The following is a 20,962-nucleotide window of genomic DNA, read 5'->3' on the forward strand; positions in this document are numbered from 1 at the left end:
TCCACCTAGTGTTGGCTGCTGGTTTGGCTACCGACTGATCTCAATTGACCTGGAGCATTATATATTTGATCCTGTTCTGCCAATCATGCACACCATTGCGATAGCACCGAACCACCGAAATACTCATCCGCAAGGGAATTCTGCTCGATCAGTTCAGTAGCAATAATTTGCATGTGAAGGTAAATTACGAAGATAAAAGCTGAAGGAAATCACTATCAGCGTTTTATTGCAAGTCTCGAGTGTTACCCTGTTGCAGAAAAGATCTTACTGGAATAGTTTAATTAATGGAATCAAGCTTATATGAAAATAGCTCTGCAACAAAGGCACCTCTCGTGATCCTGAGTGCCGGCCGCACAAGTGACAACGTTTTATTATGAGGACCTTGAACACCAAGCTGCTCCACACGGTACCTGCCAGCCCTCGCACATCGGCTGACTCATGACGTGTTCCCACAAACCAGTCACAGACCTCAAGCACAGTGACGTCAAGGGAAGGCGACCAATGGTAATGAGCCTCGATGATGGCACGGATCTCTTCATGAGGCTTAGCTAGCAGAACCTCCTTGGGCAGGCTTCGTGTGTGTGTGTGTGTGTGTGTGTGTGTGTGTGTGTGTGTGTGTAAATTTAGCGTGCGAACGCAATGAAAAACGTGTTGAACTGAAAACACATTCTTCGATCATCCATATTTGTCCCACATTATTTATTTTATTTATTTTTTTTATTTTTTTTATTTATTTATTTATTTTTTTTTTGTTTTGTCATGTGACACTGAAATATGTTTTTTTCTGCAAGTAGTGTTAATTGGATCAGTCACTTATTTAGTCATACACTTGGCGTTGTTTCATAACTGTGCAGGATTGGGTTTACGAGTGATGCAAGTAACTGCCACCGAGACTCAGCCTCTGTCTCCAGGGTATTCCTGCCTGAACAGTCTACAATGAACACTGCATATATATATATATATATATATATATATATATATATATATATATATATATATATATATATATATATATATATATATATATATAATTACGTCAAAACTTATTGCCAACTTGTCATTTTTAACCTATATGCATTTTGTGTAAATGTTAAATACTGACCATCACTGGTGTGAAGGTAATGTTTTTATGAGAAATACAAGTAGAAATACAGGCTGATGATGGCGATGACTGACGGGAGTAATGGTTACGATGAGTAAGGAACACGTGGCTACTTTAAACAATGAAGTTCTTAGAAAACTTAAGTGAATATGCTTCCTTGGTGTCATTTGCCTTGTTTTCGGGTGAGATGGGATGTATATGTGCTGTTGTCTTTCCCTCTTTCAACCTAAGAGTTATAAGTGATACTTTTGTCATATCTGAACACGTAAGGTCTGTCAATGGCAGATGATACATAAAGCACTTTTACCAGTGTCACGCCGTGGAATTTTTTTTTTTTTTTCCGATAAACATTGAACCTATAGACATGTTCACTTGCAACCACTATTTGGTATTATTTTTATTATTAATTTTGTAGTAGTAGTAGTAACAGCAGCAGTAGCAGTAGTAATTGTTGTTGCTTGTGAAATTCTAACCATATCGTTTGTCCATCTCTAAATGTTGGCAACTGTAGTTCATGGAATCATTCACTCTGCAGTTAAACTTCCTCACGTTGGGCACTCACGTTGGGTCTGCTGGTCACCCAGCAGCCGTTCCCCTACTGAAAGAGCTCAGAGCTCATAGTGACCGATCTTTGGGTAGGACTGAGACCACTGACATACCACAGTAACCACAGTGTGTGTGTGTAATGGCTACATGGTGATGAAAACACGCCCCAATCATATCATAATCAGCACTTAGAATAAAACCAATCTGTGACAGTGGTGTGACGGTTGTCTTGAACGCTGCTACCTAGACAGCATGGACATATTCTTAGATAGCTTAGTTATGTGGTATAATTATTTCAGGGATATTAATTTAATAGTAATAAATATGGTCTCTTATATTTAGATATTCACGGCGTATACAACAAACGTGATTTCTTCACACACACACACACACACACACACACACACACACACATCTTTACAGAGGAGGTAGTATGCATAAGTTCAATCGAGCTATACAATGTAGCTCCTGTCTATTATCATCTCATCTCCTCAGTCACCCACTCACATTGACATAGCATAACATGGAGGCAATTTTGCACTCTACCCCAAACAAATCCACATAACATAATGTAGAGACGAACTCAAATTAGTGAATGCAGTACAGACTTTCGACCAAAATACAAGTACAACTTACTATCCGTTTCCCACAACGCAGCAGGAACAGGCAGAATTTTCATAATAATGTGTAATCAGGCAGTTTTTGAGTGGCTACTCGAGGGGTCTTGAATTCATGTGTCCTTGGAGTCGTGCTGTGACCCATAGTTGATAATGTCACTTCTCAGGGCGAAGGGCGATCGACTCATTGCGCTCGCCTCATAGAGGGCGAGGGTCTGAGATAAACACACACACACACACACACACACGTGAGTGGTAATTACACAGCATAATCGTCGAGACCATTACCACGCAGTGTTACAAACGTCTTCTATAGTTACTTTATAGTCATCGAGAATTGGTTATCATCTGTTCCCTCGAGGCCTAGAGGATAAATGTAAGGTGTGTGTGTGTGTGTGTGTGTGTGTGTGGCAATCGACTTGTCTGTTACACTATTTGTTAGTTATTATTTTCATTATTTTTATTTTATTTTATTTTTTATTGTTGCTGCCTTTGTTGTTGTTGTTGCTGCTGCTGCTGCTGCTGCTGCTGCTGCTGTTGCTGCTGCTGCTGCTGCTGCTGCTACTACTACTACTACTACTACTACTACTACTACTACTACTACTACTACTACTGTTGTTGTTTTTGTTGTTCGCCATCACTTACTTCCGTCACTTGTGAGCCACTGGCAAGAATAAGTAAAAGATCAGATTATTTAAACGTGGTGTTAGTAGTTACTAATATCAGTGTAGCTAATTTTTAGTACGTTTCGTTTTTTTTTTTTTTTTTTTTTTTTTATTTTTTTTTTTTTAACAGTAGTGTTAGTGTCAACCCGTTGGAGACACCACAGGTTCCTATAATAATTGTTGGTGTGTCTTACACCTCCCCAACAAGCAACACCAATGATTTTCACGATTCATATCCGATTGAAAGTTATGTTAAAAATATGGCAATATATCAATATACTTCTGTGCTAAAGTTAAATAGTATCCATCATCGTAAGGAAGAAATTAGGGTGTTTAAAAATGCGCGAATTGGGGCGCCTTTACCCTTGTGATGTATGGTTCGTTGACATTGTGCGGAACTCCCGCCAGATTGAAAGAGCTGTCGATTCCCATCACCTCTCCAAAGTTTATAGCGTCTTCATATGATAATTGCAACATTGAAATATTTTTTTAATGCATAAAACATTAAATTTTAGTTATTCTTGGTCAGGAACATTTATCCTCTAACTGGGCTTTATCAAGCTTGGGCTAGCAAACAGCATCACGTAGTAGATGGAAAAATCTTATTTATTTAACTGTATATACCACATCATATTGACAATGTGAAATTTTGAACTAGGCGATGGCTGGTGAGTTGGTTATTATTAGCTGGTACGTACGTACAATTCGCCAATTTCAATATGATACCATTATGGTAATATTCTAGAGACCTTTCCCGCTGTTACCATTCTTTCGCAGACACATTTAAATAATAGTGTTTGGGGGGTTACAGGGGAGGTGGCATTTCCCCCCACTCTGATACGTTTTACGTCTATTCAAATGTGTCTGCGGAAGAATGTAACTAAAACAACCAACAATAATGGTTGGAAAGGACTTTAGAATACTGCGACCACTTTTTTTTTCCAGATTAATTTTAATATTCTTGTTAATTAATCTCGTAATCACAAGCACAAGACTCCATAACTTAATTCCAAACTAACAGTAGTAGCTGGCAACTCAGAAACATTTCTTGTATAGTTTTGAAAATTTGAAAATAATTATCCCATTGCATACACTTGCAGCATATTTAGAACTTGATCTTATGCATCAAGCTGAGGTGGTGAAGTTTCCCAGAGTTGTTCCCAGAGACAAACTCTGTTCACATGCCCCTCTGAGGAGAGGCTCTCACCTGCCTGCACACTCCAACTACTAGAGATTAGAGAATGTACACCCCTAACTACAAATATAATATAATATATATATATATATATATATATATATATATATATATATATATATATATATATATATATATATATATATATATTGAACAGTGCATTCGCATATATATATAATATATATATATATATATATATATATATATATATATATATATATATATATATATATATATATATATATATATATATATATATATATATATAACTAAAGCATCAAGCAGCTGATCACTGGCGGGCACATGAGCTGCCAACCTGTGCGAAGAGCGGTGTTGGTGTTGGGTTCTCCTAACACTACGTCGTGTCTCCTTCCCCGAGTTTTAAAAATGCATTTACAAAGTTAGTAAGAAGAAATATGACGTGGGGCTTGGTGTTGGGATTTACTAACACCAACATTTAAAAAGTCGGGCCTTAATGGTGAGTACAGAGTTGTCACGAACTGCACACGTGATCGCTGTGACTGACAGGTAAATGGAGTTGGTAATGACACTCCTCAAACCATATTCTGAAACGTATCTGTGCTGCACCCCGACTACTATCAAAGACTCTAGTTGAAGTTACACGGGTTTGTTTGTTTGTTTATTTGTTTGTGGTTGATCATGAAGTGACATTAACAAGTTTCTACATAATTAACTGGAGAAACACTTGAGAACTGGGCAAAACATCTTTGTGACCTTTGAAAATAGTAGTGATGAGAGAGCAAAGCGTTTCTGAATACAGGTCTACATCCAACATCTCTACAACGTATATTTATTTATATACTAATTCTGTGCGTTTAGGGAGGCATGTCCGATCGTGGTATGGGTTGCGACGCAGTGGGTGGAGATTGCATCCCGCATGCAATCCCTCTGCATCCCGCATGCAATCCCTCAGAATATTTCCTCGTGTTCTCGCAGACAAGTGGATCACTGGGAGAGTTGGTGGTGTATTCATGCCTCCCAGAGGCATGAATCTGTCACGTGGACTAGGAAAAAGTGGATGGGTTGCCGCTTTACACCATTCTTCATGCTCTTGGCTACATATTTCACAGTGTTATGTTTGTGTAGAAGTAAATGTACATGTTATATGTTTGATATTTTAGGTTATCCTGTCAGAATATGTTATGCTTAGTACGTATGTTTTTTTTTTTTTTTTTTTTTTTTTTTTTCCTCACGGATTTACACCAACTTGTATTCTTGTTTGGAGTCCATGAAGTGATGTGTGATTTCGGTCTCTCTCTCTCTCTCTCTCTCTCTCTCTCTCTCTCTCTCTCTCTCTCTCTCTCTCTCTCTCTCATGCTGGTGGCGGGAGGTGGTGGTGCCTTGAGTCATTGTTCATGAGGAGGAAAGAATGGAGAATAAGGTGATGGGGAAGATACAATGGCGTACGTTTAGTGGTAGGACAGTCAAGGCCGACCAAAATCCACTTGGACTGCTTGGTATTATAGTATGTGTTTCTGTGAGGGTTCTTCAACTTTCTTTAAGTTTGTGCATCCTTACGAGACCTTTTGAGAAATTCATATACCCCAGCTCCTTTGACAGTTAATTACTAAAGTATTATATACATGAATATTTCATTTTTTTTAAGACCGAAACTATAAATAAAAGTATTGTATCTTTTAAACAAATTCTAAATTTTATATAGGTGTTAAATTTCAAACACGAGTTGTGCCTGAATGTAATATACTAATATAATACATAAATTTTAATACTCTAATATCATTGTAAATTAATTTCTAAACATGACACTTCCTTAAACCTCTTCGTACCAAGCATTCTTATACACACAGGCCTTGCCATGCATCCCTTGATGTACCCAACTGTTTCCAGGTACCCTTTGAAAAAGAAATTCATGCACCCTGGGGTGCACCGTTTGCCTTGGCTGACGATCATCGCTTTAGTTATTGTCTCTCAACTCTTTTACCGCCAAACAATTTTTTCAACAATCACCAACGATTTTTTTTTTACTACAGCATCTTAAAAAATTCTCTCTCTCTCTCTCTCTCTCCTCTCTCTCTCTCTCTCTCTCTCTCTCTCTCTCTCTCTCTCTCTCTCTCTCTCTCTCTCTCTCTCTCTCTCTCTCTCTCTCTCTCTCTCTCTCTCTCTCTCTTTTGCAAACCGTTTGTACAATGGGCAGAAAATGTTAACAATCAACAACCATGTTAGTGAAAAGGTTACTATGACACTCCCAAAGCAGAGCAGTGCCTGAGTACTGTACAAAGGAAGGTAATAAAAGATGTGTGGAAAGAATGACTCCTTTTAAGGTGGAAGAGCAGTTAGAATTCTTGCAAAAGAGGAAGGATCAAAAAGGAAGCTTACTAAAAAAAAATCTGGACAGGGGCACGTGAAAACTTATCTTTTATCATCTTTATTAGGAAGTGCCAAGGTACAGGCTAGAGTATAGATAATTAGAGATAGTAGCAGTAGTAGTTTGCCTTACATTAGTCAACCAGCTCTGTAGTGTACGAGTATACAGGACAGAACAGAACTGCAGTATGGTAGTGCATCATAGACTGGTATGTGTCACCCATCCATTTGTCTTTCAACTTGTTCCCCTTTGAGACATGATCTTCTTCTTCTTCTTCTTCTTCTTCTTCTTCTTCTTCTTCTTCTTCTTCGTCAGTAGTTTCACATCCAAGGGTTGAGCTCCAGCTAATGATATTACTAGAAATGTAACACTTCTGGGTATGGATTTTAACCTTCTGACCCTCACTTTCTTGGCAGTACTTTTTTTTTTTTCCACACACACACACACGCACACACACACACACACACACACACACACACACACACACACAACACACACACACACACACACACACACACACACACACACACACACTATGCTCTTGTATATAAATAGGCATAATGTTAGTGCATGAATATCTTAGTCATTTATTTTAATTAAACTAAGCAGAACTCAATTACTGTTTGTTTTGTATGCCATTTGTACTAACTACTGCTTGTGAAATCCTGAAACTACATAATATTCAAGAAATTATTTATGAGATACTTAGTGCATGTGTAAGTTCTTTTCATACAGCTCACCTCCCTTTGTGGGAAGGACTACAGCAAACTTTTCCCATGTATGATTCTTGCAGATATGCCAAATACTTGCCATTACTCTCTCTCTCTCCTCTCTCTCTCTCTCTCTCTCTCTCTCTCTCTCTCTCTCTCTCTCTCTCTCTCTCTCTCTCTCTCTCTCTCTCTCTCTCTCTCTCCTCTCTCTCTCTCTCTCTCTCTCTCTCTCTCTCTCTCTCTCTCTCTCTCTCTCTCTCTCTCCTCTCTCTCTCTCTCTCTCTCTCTCTCTCTCTCTCTCTCTCTCTACTTTTGGGGATGGGGTGGCTGATAGGGGTGGAGGGGAGATGAATTAAGATCAAACATGAGCTGCAAAACTTGTTATAAACAACTTACTAGGTGAAATCAGATTAATGAAAATGTTCTTTTCTTTCAGGCATGAAGCACAATCACTGCATCAATACATACACACAACTGTTGGAGAAATCTGACAGTATCTTGGTTGTATTTTAGCACCAATAGCCACAGGAGAGGTGCACTGTGACTGTACAGGTCCAGAGTGAGGGGGAAGACGTGAAGCAACACAGAGAAGAATGTTGATGCAAACAAGGCAGTTGGTGGTGAGGGCGGCCAGGGTGCCGGGCAGCATGTGCCTGGCTGCTGCTCTCACCCCTCGAGTCAGCAGCAGTCCCTCCTTCAAGGTGAGGTTAGATGGGACGACATCTCTTTGGTGCCTGGTTCTTATACAAGGAATCCCTGAAGGAAAGGGTAGAAGGTGTTTAAGATATATTTTAGTGATATATTAAATATATGAAATTAAGTCAATGTCATTATCTCCTACTTGGTCTGAGGCAAAGAACTAATAGAAACTACCACCACATCTCTTAATTTCCAAACTCTGATGGATACATTGCTTATGCTAGACAAATGCCTAAGTAATTCTAATCATTCACTGCTGAATTTTATGTATGTATCAAATCAAATGCATGAATTTAATGGCAGTGATGGTCCCATGATTTTTGTCCAGGAGGGGTTTATGGGTGCCATTGGAAACCCAGCTTTAGGAAGGCCTTCTCCAGACTGTCTCTGTAGTGCTGAACAACAAGCCTCAGGTCATAGAATTACAGTATTTTTTATTAGAGATAAGGAGTATTTGGGCATGACTAAAGAACCCGTCATAATATTCATAGTCTTACTACGTACATACATACTGTTATTGTTACTTTAAACATGGAAGTGCATTCACAGTAATGGGGTACACAGGCCCTTTACAGCATATCTTGCAGCCACTCATGTCTTAAGACATAACAGTTGCTTGTGCCATGAGAGAAAGGGAGTGTGTAGCTCATCCATCATTGAAAGAGTGGAAAGAGTGTGGACTAAAGATGGAAAGAATATGACTTATTCATTAGTGCCATGTATTGGGGTACAGTAACTTGATATCCATTGAGTGGTTTATGAAGGTGCTATTTCTTCCTAAGTTTTGCCTTTGTGTTGGCAGACTGTTGTCTCAACACACCCCAGCCTGGTGGTGCCCCAAGGATCACTGCCACTCCTCCTCCATGTCAGAGACTTCCACTCAAGAAAGTTCTCTCGGAATGTTGAGTTCTTTACTGCCAGTGATGCTCCTCTCCCGAAGAACACATTGCAGGTAATAGAAGATATTTAAATTTTACCCCTATCCTTTGAATGAATGCATGAAAGTGACATGGTTTCAACAAAATTTCCAGCCACACTTCCATTTGATGAATCAACAAAGGAAGAGAGAGAGAGAGATTCTTTAGTTATGACTTAAAGAATCATACAAGAAACAAATGCAAATATTGAGGGTTTTCCTGTGAAACATAATTTGATGGAAATAAACTGTTATATGACTTTCTTAATGAAGAATGCTGTCTTTACTGTAGAAAATCAAAGGGATGTTAAGTTTATAAGCTTGTATAGCAGTGAGAGGAGACATGTTCAAGATACAGCCTGCAGACTAAATTTGCCCTTGATACTGTTGCAGGTTGCCCCTTCCTTAGGTAATGATGAGCGTCCACTAACACTTCTGTTCTGCTGGTTGATGGCCAAGGAACGTCACATCAAGAAGTATGCACAGATGTACACTAACATGGGCATTGACGTCCTCAAAGTCAGAATATCTCCATTTGACCTTCTGCGTCCTACCAAGGGATCACAGGTGTGTGGGATGAGAGAAAACTGTTGTGTGTTCTTACTGTCAGCATAACCAGTTCACTCCCTAAATCTGGCATCAAGAATGTGTCCATGTGTCTGTTTTCTATGAAACTGAAAGGGGTAAGGATAGAGTGTTGAGGACACTTTACACTTGATTTACTAGGTTCAAGGGATATTATTAGAGGAAACATAAAGGGACAAGAATTAGGAAACCAACAAACTCTAACTTTAACTTTTTTATTTGTGTGTGGAAAGTCCTATTAGTTAAGCTGTTGAAGATGATGTCAATAACTAGTAACCTGTTGGTGTCCACAGATTGCAGCAGAACAAGTGCTCAACTTCCTGCATGCCAACCCCTCATACAGCTCCCTGATGGTGCATGGGCTGAGTGTTGGTGCTTACCTCTTCATGGAGGTGCTGGGCAAGGTGAGTCTTGGATGTGCTGCTGTCATTGATATGAGATTGGCAATGATGCTCAACCAGGCAGTGGGATACACAGATGAAGACTTTGGTTAACATGGCTTTTGGACACTTTTCCAGCTATCCTTCATGATGTAGCCAGCCTTGACAAGCAAACTATTACCTGAAGCTTTGCATTGATCAGTGGGTGGCAAGATGTGAAACCCAAGCTATGTGTACTATGACAATCTTTAATGCCCATGATATGATATTTGGTATTATTCCTGGTCTGTTTCTCCCTCTTATGAGAGTATTTACAAGTGGTGGTGGTGGTGGTAATGGGTGAGCAGTTTACCTTACAAACCTCAATTCCCCAGATTGACCAGGACATGAAGAAGCATGGACACCTGCTGAATCGTTTTGTGGCTCAGATCTGGGACAGTGCTGTGGACATGTACGGCATCCCTGATGGTGTACCGAGGGCCATCACAAACAACGTCAGCCTTCAGAGGAACATTAAGAAATATCTCTTGTAAGTACAAAGATCATTTGACTAGTTATTAGGCTTCCTCTAGGTGTTTTTCCCCACTCTTCTCTTTCAGCTCCTTGGGTTAGTTTAGTGCTTTATGCTTCAATCTTTTTTTTTTTTTTTTTTGGGGGGGGGGAGTAAAATGCTGACAAAGTGAGAAAGGGTGTATTGTAAATGATACAAGCAAAGGATGGCAGACACAGTATGTATGTGGGATATTGGATGTTGCTGATAATAAGATTACTGTATTATAGGAAAGTGGAAGTAAGAATTTCCATAAACAGAAAAACAGGTAATTCTAAGTAAAATTAAAAGTAATCAATGCAAAACAGTAATGAAAACAAAATTTGCTAAAAGTTTCATTCTCTCTCTCTCTCTCTCTCTCTCTCTCTCTCTCTCTCTCTCTCTCTCTCTCTCTCTCTCTCTCTCTCTCTCTCTCTCTCTCTCTCTCTCTCTCTCTCTCTCTCTCTCTCTCTCTCTCTCTCTCTCTCTCTCTCTCTCTCTCTTCCATACCATCTTCCCCTCAGATGGTACTTGAGGGTCCACTACAACACTGCCACCATCCACTATGAAAATGCCAGTGCCAAGATGCATGAGAACTTTGTTGGAGTTCCAGGCCTTTTCTTCTTCTCTGACAACGATCCTGTTTCGACCCCAGAGATGAATGCTGTGGTATACAAGAAGTGGGAAGCCAAGAACATTCCAGTAAGATTGGGCATTTTGTTACTTGTTCTTATACATGTCGTGCTTGTCTGTTTACATGCCAAGATAAACCAAAATACACAAAGTAAACAATAAGAAAAGCAAGGAAAATTACTTGGATTTGTCATACCCCACCAGGTGTGGCTACATTCTTCTGTGCTGGTGGTACATCCTTGTGCAGCAAGAATTCAAACTTGTTGAATACAATACTGCTGTTGCACAAAGCAGTGAAGCATAACTCAGAGATATTTTCTTCCTCTCTCAATGGATGATCATGATTTTTCTTTTGCTGAACCCTCTTCTCAGTTTTGTTTAACATATGGAATTATATTGATAAGATGGAAAATGAGTGTATATGTGTGTGTCTATGTTTATATTTGCTTATATGATTTTTAAGTTCAAGAAAAATAAAATGTGCTTGCTGGTGCACCTCACCATAATCCTACAGGCTAAGGTATAGCTGGTGATCAAATGTGGTACAGATCACATGCAACTCTTCCATTTCATTGTCCTTACCAGCTTCTCAGTGTAAGTATATTCAAAGAAATGTCAGAATGTAAACTCAGTTAACATGGTTATCACAGGCAGGCCAGTGTTTTGAAGGCTAACGAGATCCATATGACTAAAAATGGTTATGTTGCATTGTCTTTCAGAAAATGTTGATTATGTTCTGGTGGTACATCATCTTCCCTGTGCTCAAGGATGCCCATTTTCCACTTGCAGGTGTACACAAGATTATGGAAGGGCTCTCCACATGTCAGTCACTACCTGAGGTATCGCAAGGAGTATGAGGCAGAAGTGATGGCCTTCATGGAGCGTGTTGGCTTCATTGAATCAGCAACCAGACAGCGTGCCAGCTCCGTCTGAAGCTCTACCATAGTGGCAATGCTGCCTTATCACTTCTAGCTCTTACACTTGTGAAAGAACATCTCTTTATCTATTTATGAAACTTTTTAAGCTTCCTTCATTTCTTGATGAGACTCTTTATTAATGTGTGATCTCATATGTAGCACAAGGGAGCATTGTACCAAAGAGTGTCATGTTATAGTCGGCAATGTATCTCATATTACCTTGCTGAGATTCATTGTAAAGACTGGAGGATTCTTGATATAAAATTATTCTTTTTACAAGTGTGGTGATTTTGTGACATTTTATGTTTTGTTATTATTATTATTATTATTATTATTATTATTATTATTATTATTATTATTATTATTATTATATAATGAATCACATTTCTTTTATTAGCAACATAATCATTCAGTTGCTTACAAAGAATATATCAGAAGTTGGGATTCAAATCCAGATGCAGAAGAATTATCAAAAACATTACAAAAGTTCCTCCTTTGCTCCTCCCCATCATTTCCCCATCTTTGGCTTGTTGATGTCCTCAACCTTAGATGCCATATGATGAAACATACAACTTGTATATCATAAACTATCACGACACAAAAATTATAACCCCAATGTTTGCCACAATTGGTCTGTTCCAGCACATGTGAAATGTTACCCAGGAGAAAGATTCATAGAGGAATATGAATAAGTGGAAAAGATAAAAGTAACAACATCCTCTTAAAAGGTAAATGAATTAGAGTGGACCCCAGACTAACTTGGTACTTGAGGTGTTGGCTTTACCCTATCTGCACTGTTGTCACCTCAATCCTGGAGTGAGCTGACCTGACCTGGGTCAACAGGGTGCAGCCTGGGGGATTCACATGTCAAGGACACTGGGACAGCAGCACCACATGACCTATATGTGTTACCATGTATACTGGAAGATATACAGCATTGTTGTTCCATCACCAAATCAAAAGCCATATAAAAAAAACATGTATTTGTATATAACGTATAATTTTGGAATAATTAAGGCAAAGGATGACAGTATGAGCAAAAAAGAGAGGCATTCATGTACCTGTGAACTGTGAACATGACAGCAATGTGTGACAGGTACAGCCAACACCCTCAGTACCAAGTAAGGTTAGATTCACTGTAGTTATGTAAATGGCATCCTTTCACATACATAACAGTCACTCACATTCACACTGTTACATTTCATAGACTTTAAAACTTGATTTTTCTTAGTAGTTTTATTATGGCATGGCATGGTGTAGAAAAGTGATCAACAGATAAAGGTATTAAACTTTCAACTCTATAGTCATGAATAAGTAGCACATGTAAGCATGCACCAAATCTCTATTTTATCTAGATTTTATGGGATGGGGAGTCTGAACAACTCAGAATCCTGGATATACACAAAGTAAACTTTTATGTGCTATAAGCAATCCATTGTTATTACATTGTTATTATATCAGTCTTCATTGAAATGTAATGAGTATATAAAGCCTTTAAAACCATTACAGAATGTTGGGAATAATAAAAAGACACTATGCCAGTTTTTTTTATTAAGAGAGACAGCAGTCCAATAGCTGATATTTACAGGTGTGAACAGCATGCTAGTGGTCACCTGGTCATTCAAGAGAGCTCTTAAGTGGTGTGGACCATTGACATTGTTGCAACACAGGATAAAGATCGCAGCATCTTCATTAGCGTTAGCTTTTGCCAGGAAAAAAAAAAAGATCCTCACTTCCACTCTTATCCCTTGATATGAATACACTACGGTGTGACAACTGCTGTGTTGTGGTGGAAGTGTTGTGGTGTGGCTTCTGTGTCAAGATAGACACATGAGAGTGGAGTTAGAAAGACTCAGTGGCCATGTAGCTGTACACTTACTCATGCTTATAAAGATATAGCAAAAATAAATAAATAAATAAAAAAAAAAAAATATATATATATATATATATATATATATATATATATATATATATATATATATATATATATATATATATATATATATATATATACATATATACATACCAGGGATTCCCAACCTGGGGTACATTTGCCTTTTTCAGTGGGTACATTGAGTCTCAGAATAACCATTACTGTGCAATACATGGTCCTGTAACCTGCAGTCAGATTGCACAATGCCTCTAATTTTTTTTTTTACTAAGCAAAACTTTCATATAAATTATACATATCAAGAGTAGGGTGAATAGCATTTGGTTTTCATTATTATGGGATTAACCATAGCCACAATCTGTACTGGGCCTGAAAGGATCAGGTACAGACAGGACTTAATGATCATTATGGATAACTAGAAGAAAGATATGTATGTGATGGATCAAGATATTTTGTAAATTACTTGAGCTTAGTTTATTGATGTCACCTTTAAGATACCTATGCAGTTTACACATGAATTTCATTTTTTTTTTTTTTTTTTTTTTTTTTTTTTTATAAACAGGAACCTATAAAAATGTTCAAGGGGTACGTACAAAGGAACAAAAAGATTGGGGATCCCCACTATAAACTATAACAACACGAGATAATTTTTCACTTGTAAAAAATCACTTGTAGCAATGGCCTGTTGGTTGAGTAGCAGTGTGATAAGGAGTTGACCATGATGCATTCACTAAATCCTTTGTTGAAGAAATGCAGAGCATGCATTGGTTTTGTTATAGGCCAACAGATGTCTTGATATTTCTTCCCTATTAAATGTTAGTGAAGTTGGTTTGGACAATAGACTGGAGGGAAGCATTGCATTGCACACTCCATACTTTGTATTCATTTTGTCTTCATTACTTGGCTTTGCAATTAACTGAATGTGTACACTGTCTTGATATAAAGATCAAGAAGATAGAACAGAGAACTGTTAGAGGAGATAAGAAAGACTTGTAGGAATTTACATAAGGAATGTGTATGTGTGTGTGTGACAACCATCCTGCAATGGAGCTTTTGGAAATCACATGGATTAAGATTGGCTACACATAAATTATAATGACTAGATAACAACCATTGGCATAGCTTTCATTATAGAAAGGGAATAGGAAGACAAAGAGACTCCCTGGTTTTCAGATTAGTAAGGGAGAGACAATTGAAAAATACAATATGAGTTGTGACCTTGCCACCTGGCAGAGGAGGAAAGCTAACAGTTTGGGCTCCTGTATGAGTAATTCACCTGGTGGTCACGAGAATCATGTACAGGACTTAAAATGAATAATATGCTGGATTTGCCATCACTACTTGTACTCTTCCAGAGAGCTCATACTTGTACATATGGTCAAATAGGTTGTGGTGAGGCAGACACAAATTTATAGTGATATTCCTTAAACTCCCACCACACCCTAGTGCTTCATTGAGCCAGCCACAACTGATTTTCTTATCTCTCTCTCTCTCTCTCTCTCTCTCTCTAGAGTCACACTACAGATGAGTTTCAGACCTGGAAGTGCATTTTTCTTGTCTATCAATTTGAACCTCTTGTGTGTTGTGACAAGAACATTTTCAGTAAGCCTTGAATCTTGACCCAAGCCGGATTTAAACCAAAGCAAGTTTATGTCAGATTTGTCACACCTTTGATGGCATCATAATAAACAAAAACATGTGAATGTAAATATTTCATTCATCATTAGCTCTATCTGTGCCTCTGAACATGAATGTTGACCAAGCAAAAAACTCATCTGATTTTTCCTGTCTTCTCAACTTTGTTGTTCTGATTATCACATGTATTAATATACTGAGCACTTCAGCACATTAAGGCAAGACACTCTGAGGAAAGGCTGAGATTTGACAAGTACACATGTATGACAAAAAGCAGCTCATGTTCCAGACATTCATAGAAAAAAAGAGCCAAGAAACTATCTTGAAACTGGATATGTAGCTGTTATCCTCAGCACTGCAACACTCACTGGCAAGTCACATCAGTGCTGAAAGATTTGTTTACAGAGCAGTCTGCTTTTTAAATGGTTAACTTCTTATATCTATGGAGGCTTAGTTGATCAGCCCATCCCCATAGTGGCACAGGAAGATTTTCTAAGTGATGCCTTTGCAGAGGCTTATGCTACCTTACGGACCTCCTGGATGCAGTCACTACCAAAAATAAGGTTGACAGGAATCATGTGGATACTCAGCTATAGACTGAAAAAACAACTATTTTCAAACAAGACTCAAATTTGGTTCACAAGATCACCATGTCCAAGTAGTAACCATTCAACCATAGCCTCCCAATATTGTTATGGTTCTCACCCACAACAGCATTAAAGTATTATTACGACATTCATGGCTTACCATATGTATATTTTTTATCAGTTTTTGGAAGAATTATTTGCAATATAACATAAAGGGTTAATTATCAATCAATACTTTTAATAGACATATATGATCTTTAATTATAAATAAATATAAATCAGCATTTATCTTATAAAATTTATTTTCTTACAGAGCTGAAAACAATGATGACAATGATAATTGTTCTCTAACAGTTATAGCCTCTATAATTTAGAGATAATAAGTTAATATCGTAAAAAAAATATCGTGTAATTATCCACACATAAACAAGAATTAAATTTGCTGATAAACGAAGACAATAATTGTGTATATCTATGTATATCTTTTCATTTGGAGCTGGAATGCGGCATTACTCATAAATACTAAAGCATCATTTGTTCCCCGTGGAAATTTGTGCAAACAGCAGCCTGCATAAAATAAGTTAGTTACAAAAATACTTCACAAGTACATGTATATCAGTCAGCTGCCATTCATCTAAAAACTTCACATCAGGAAGCTTGAAAATGTGTAGTCCTAATAAATAATTTGTAAACAAGTACAAGCACAAATTCATATAAATACATAAAATCAATAAATATGTTAGCTGCAGCTTAGTTACTTGCCATTTGGCAGCTCTATGCTTTGGTAAGACAGAAATCTTAACCTAAGACTACATTTTTCTATGCTGACCATCATTCTTAATACAAGTGACAAGAATAATTAATTATCTAGAATTTTAAGACTCAGTTTTTGGTAATGGAAAGCTGATTAGATCATAACCTATATATCTATGTTCCTAACTATCACTTATTTTTTTCTTTGGTTACAATAAGTGATTTTCATGTTTGATGAAAATGTTGACTCACATCAGCTGATACTGAAAACTAACATAGACCCAAACCATCTACACAATAGCAGGTATTAGTGAGGGACAGACTCAAAGAATAGCTTTCACTAAAACAAGAGTGCATTGGAGGCCCGACTCAAGATGTCCACCATGTTGTCCACTGTCATGCCTCTGTTGGTGCGGCAAAGTTCCAAGGCCTCCTCTAAGTCCTCAGTCCTTTCACTAGAAACCAACAGACCATACAAGGAAAGCAAAGAGTCTGTGTTTCCCAAAAATATTTTGTCACAAATAACCTGTAAGTTAGTGTTGCTACGCTCCATCTCGCACCTGTTAGTCCTGTGATGGCAGCGGCTTTTGCAGTCAAAATAAGAGCAGTCCTCATGGTTGGAACAGTATGGGGTATTCTCCATCATTTTGAGGAGAGAACTTTCGTACAGCACAGAATCAAGATCAAGGAAAGCCAGCCTGTCTCCCTTATCCCATCCAAAGTGGTCATGCTTCACATCACAGAGGTGAATTGGCTCTCTTCCTACTGTTTCCAACTGTCCAATATATTTGAGGATGTCCAATGCCTTCCAGAGCCTGTTTCTCCAGGTCATAGTAAAAGGTTGCATTGGGTTCCTTGTTAGAGGCTCAAAGTACTCTACAGCATAGTAACTTCCACATATTCCAGTAATCTTTGGAAAAAGATGCAACTCCTCAAACACCACAGAAGTGAGAAATTCATGGTCTTGGATGAGTTTTCCAAAGCTTTGGTGGTTTGCTGGTGACTCTGTTGCAGTGGAGTAGAGGTGGCTATAGTTGACTAACTTGCTGATGACTTCCCAGCTCACTTCACTTCCAACGAAGTTGTTTACATAAGTGGTGACTAGAGTAAAGAAGTCCTCCTTAGAAGGAATGTGTTGCTGCTCAAACTTCTGGTTCCAATACAACTGCAAATGGCCAAAAGTTACTATTACATATCTGCAAAGAACTTAGGTAAAGATTATTAGAATATCTGAAGAAAGGGCTGAAGTGCACAAAAACAATAATTGACTATTCACATACCCAAAATGTAGCTACATCTCGCACTTAAGAACATATCTAGACCAGGCTCTGAGTTCAGCAGATGTTCAGTTTGAACCATCACTGCCAACACAAAACCACTTATCATCTGCTTCCACAAATAAAGCAATGGAACCATTTACTGTTTCCTCATTGGTAAGACAGTACATCACCATACCTTGAAGCTGGCTAGGACACCAAAAAGAACCACTAACACCAAACTAAATATAACTTTGGCACTCACATCATCAAGTTCATCCTGTATCCCATCTACTGCCACCTCACGCTCTGCTGCATCAATGACTGATTTGACCACCTTTTTGCTGCTGTCTTGGCTAGTAAGGGTGAACACAGCAGCCTTGTTGAAGTGGAGGGTGTGGCAGGTGACCCGGGAAGCCACGTCTTTTACACACAGCTCCTGACACAGCTTTTGGTCCTTATCTTGGCCCACATCAGCACACTGGGGAAAGTTAATACTGATTTATCATTTAAAATAGTATTCTCTGCTTCAGCACACAGGCAGACAGGCTGTCAAGGTTATATCATCATCATCATTTTCGTTTAATGTCCACATTTTCCCATTAGGGTGAAGCTGAACGGGCGATGATTGCTTCCCACAACTGCGATCTTGTGCCATATGTTCTTCTATTCCTATCAAATTCATATCCTCCGTCACACACTTCCTCCACTTTTTCTTTGGCCTTCCCACCGGCTGTCGGCCTTCAACCCTCACCTCCTTCACCCCTCTCAATACCCCTTCCTCTGCCCTTCTCACGTGTCCAAACCATCTCAGTCTTTTCACCATGAAACTTGTGAATGATGGCAAATGGCAAAATAATGAAAAATTGAGAAGAATGTTGTACTCATTCTGAAAATTTAGAATAAATAAACAGTAGAAGGTAACCACAACAGGGACTCACCAGAGCAGTGATATGGTTGTTGATGACATCTGAAGTGGTACAGAGGAAGGATGAGACCAGGAGCACCTCCCTCACAGTCATCACTGCAAGCACCACAACCACCATGGCAATCACACTGCTCCACAACAATACTCTTTTCCTTTTGCGTCTGTTCATTATCATGTCCTCGATGAACTTGGCAATGCAGCATGGCAGAAGAAAAGTTATTTTCATCCTCTGAGATGCAACAATCACACCTCTTGTGTAAGACTCATATTGAAGCAACTTGTCAACTCATGCCTAGGAGGTGCATTCATCATTACCCTTTTTGGTGCATGGAACCAGGAAGAGCTATAATTTCATTCTTCTTTGTGTAGAGGATTAGATTTGTGTTCTAAAACCATGTTTATATTTTTTTATCTATTTACATTAGTTGAGATTTCTTAAAGAATTAACTCATGTAATATCAATAAAACTCTTCCATAAGGTTTATCTTAATTTTCATCACAGGCAATATTATATCAATTTTCTTGTCTGCAGAAAAGCCATCAAGCTGTGGAAGAAAACACTGGTCTGAAATTTTTGAGTCACAGGAACATTATCATAATGAAATCAAATATATATATTGCTTAACTCAAATTATATAAAATGCACTGTGCATATTTACTTTCTTCTAATGAAATCTAGGGTATCACACATTAACTCTTGTAGTGCTAAGTATACCTCCATAAGTAACAGGAGACCTTTTTATTTCAGTTATGATTAAATTTTGTTAGAATAAAAAAAAGAAAATATTGCAAATTGCTGCCATGAAATTTACATGAAAAATTTTAATGCAAGGCATGGTAAGCAGTGAATATCTGAGACTTGCAGTTATACCTCATAATATCAATTTCTTATTCTCAAAAACATCCTACAGAGGATCATTCTCAAGCAGTACATTATTTCATGTTTTTTTTCTGCAACATCCAAGAGAAGCAACTGCTTCCATTTCACTGAGATAGTTGCATCACTCTGGCATAATGAGGCAGAATCATTGATTATTACCTTCCAGATTCTAATCCATACCTTGTACCTAATCCAGATCCCTACTCTTATCACAACTCACATCCCAATCTTGTCCTAATCTCTTGCATGTACCACACGGAAAGATTGAAGTAATGATGTTTGGGTGATTTAAAAGATAACAGCAGATTTTAGGATGTGGGTTTGGATAATGTTACAGGTTTGGAGTACCTTAAGTACAAGAACAGGTTTTGGATCAGGATTTGAAAGGTAATGACTGATGAAACTACTTTTCAGTGTATTGGGGCAGGTTGCTGTTATGCAGGATAAGTAAAATTTGGTCAGTGCTAAGATATTCATGACACAAAAGTATTGACTTGACTGTGGCCCCACATATCTACCTACAAATCTGGTTCAACACAAATGTCATGTGTCTGAAATTTATTCCCACAGTCAGTTTTTAGTTCACATAACCAACCTGTCGCTTACCCTTACAGTAAGACTTTGCATATCTAGCACTCGATAGTGCTCGATAGTCAAGGCAACTGTGGGGACAGTCCTACTCAAGGGACAGACGCAGGTGGTGCAGGTGAGCAGTGAGTGTTGTGTGGTCCAGGAATCATTCTTACCCTCCCTTTGCCGTGTTGTCACTTTTTTGTTTTGATTTGAAATCTTGTACCACACCTTCGTCTCCTTCATTTATTCGGCCCTTCCTTCTCTCCTCTCAAACTCAGAAGACCTGAGAAATTAACAACGAAGTATATTATGATTACTAACACATTGTTAATATGGCATTACATATGTGATATTTATGCGATATTTCAGTGTTTATTTTCGTTCCTCTCCGGATTTTTTTTTTTTTTTTTTATCAAAGACTGGGAAATTCAATGACGGAAAGCATTTAAGACTTTCAATCAATGTACGTATAGTTCCATGTGTGATATTTGAGTGCCACACTTCCCTATGTACAAACTTTAACATATTTGACAAAAATTTGTCTCTATTTACCATAAAAAAAAAAAGGTTAACGTAGTTACATTTCATACCTAAATGAAACATAAATATATCGGAATA

At 38.1% G+C, this 20,962-nt stretch overlaps 2 protein-coding genes across 8 annotated transcripts in view; one reads left to right on the plus strand and one right to left on the minus strand.

Annotated features, from left to right (window-relative positions):
- LOC135102315 (uncharacterized) overlaps positions 1-13,380 on the plus strand; it is a 14,760-nt gene extending 1,380 nt beyond the window's left edge. The window contains exons 1-8 of one of the 4 annotated variants that reach the window (XM_064007352.1): positions 4,489-4,603; positions 7,619-7,883; positions 8,684-8,833; positions 9,191-9,364; positions 9,676-9,786; positions 10,137-10,291; positions 10,816-10,993; positions 11,714-13,380. In XM_064007352.1, the coding sequence (XP_063863422.1) occupies positions 7,776-7,883; positions 8,684-8,833; positions 9,191-9,364; positions 9,676-9,786; positions 10,137-10,291; positions 10,816-10,993; positions 11,714-11,857 (1,020 nt within the window). In that variant the 5' untranslated portion in view covers positions 4,489-4,603; positions 7,619-7,775 and the 3' untranslated portion in view covers positions 11,858-13,380. Of the gene's footprint in view, positions 1-4,488; positions 4,604-4,638; positions 4,752-6,563; positions 6,681-7,618; positions 7,884-8,683; positions 8,834-9,190; positions 9,365-9,675; positions 9,787-10,136; positions 10,292-10,815; positions 10,994-11,713 lie in introns of those variants that run through there. The other 3 variants (XM_064007351.1, XM_064007350.1, XM_064007348.1) reach the window with 3 other exon arrangements.
- Positions 13,381-16,189: 2,809 nt separating this feature from the next.
- On the minus strand, positions 16,190-20,609 carry LOC135102314 (divergent protein kinase domain 1C-like). 4 transcript variants are annotated; one of them, XM_064007345.1, is made up of 4 exons: positions 20,518-20,609; positions 18,905-19,436; positions 18,229-18,444; positions 16,190-17,872 (listed from the first exon to the last, which is right to left on the minus strand). In XM_064007345.1, the coding sequence occupies exons 2-4, from the start codon at positions 19,115-19,117 to the stop codon at positions 17,048-17,050; spliced, it is 1,254 nt and encodes a 417-aa protein (XP_063863415.1). In that variant the 5' UTR covers positions 19,118-19,436; positions 20,518-20,609; the 3' UTR covers positions 16,190-17,047. The 4 variants fall into 4 exon arrangements, with proteins under 4 accessions (XP_063863415.1, XP_063863417.1, XP_063863416.1 ...); XM_064007347.1 differs by having other exon boundaries at positions 20,384-20,560; XM_064007346.1 differs by having other exon boundaries at positions 20,378-20,560.
- Positions 20,610-20,962: the final 353 nt, after the last annotated feature.

The sequence above is a fragment of the Scylla paramamosain genome, chromosome 7 (genome assembly GCF_035594125.1).
Source record: "Scylla paramamosain isolate STU-SP2022 chromosome 7, ASM3559412v1, whole genome shotgun sequence".
Classification (NCBI taxonomy): Eukaryota; Metazoa; Arthropoda; class Malacostraca; order Decapoda; family Portunidae; genus Scylla; species Scylla paramamosain.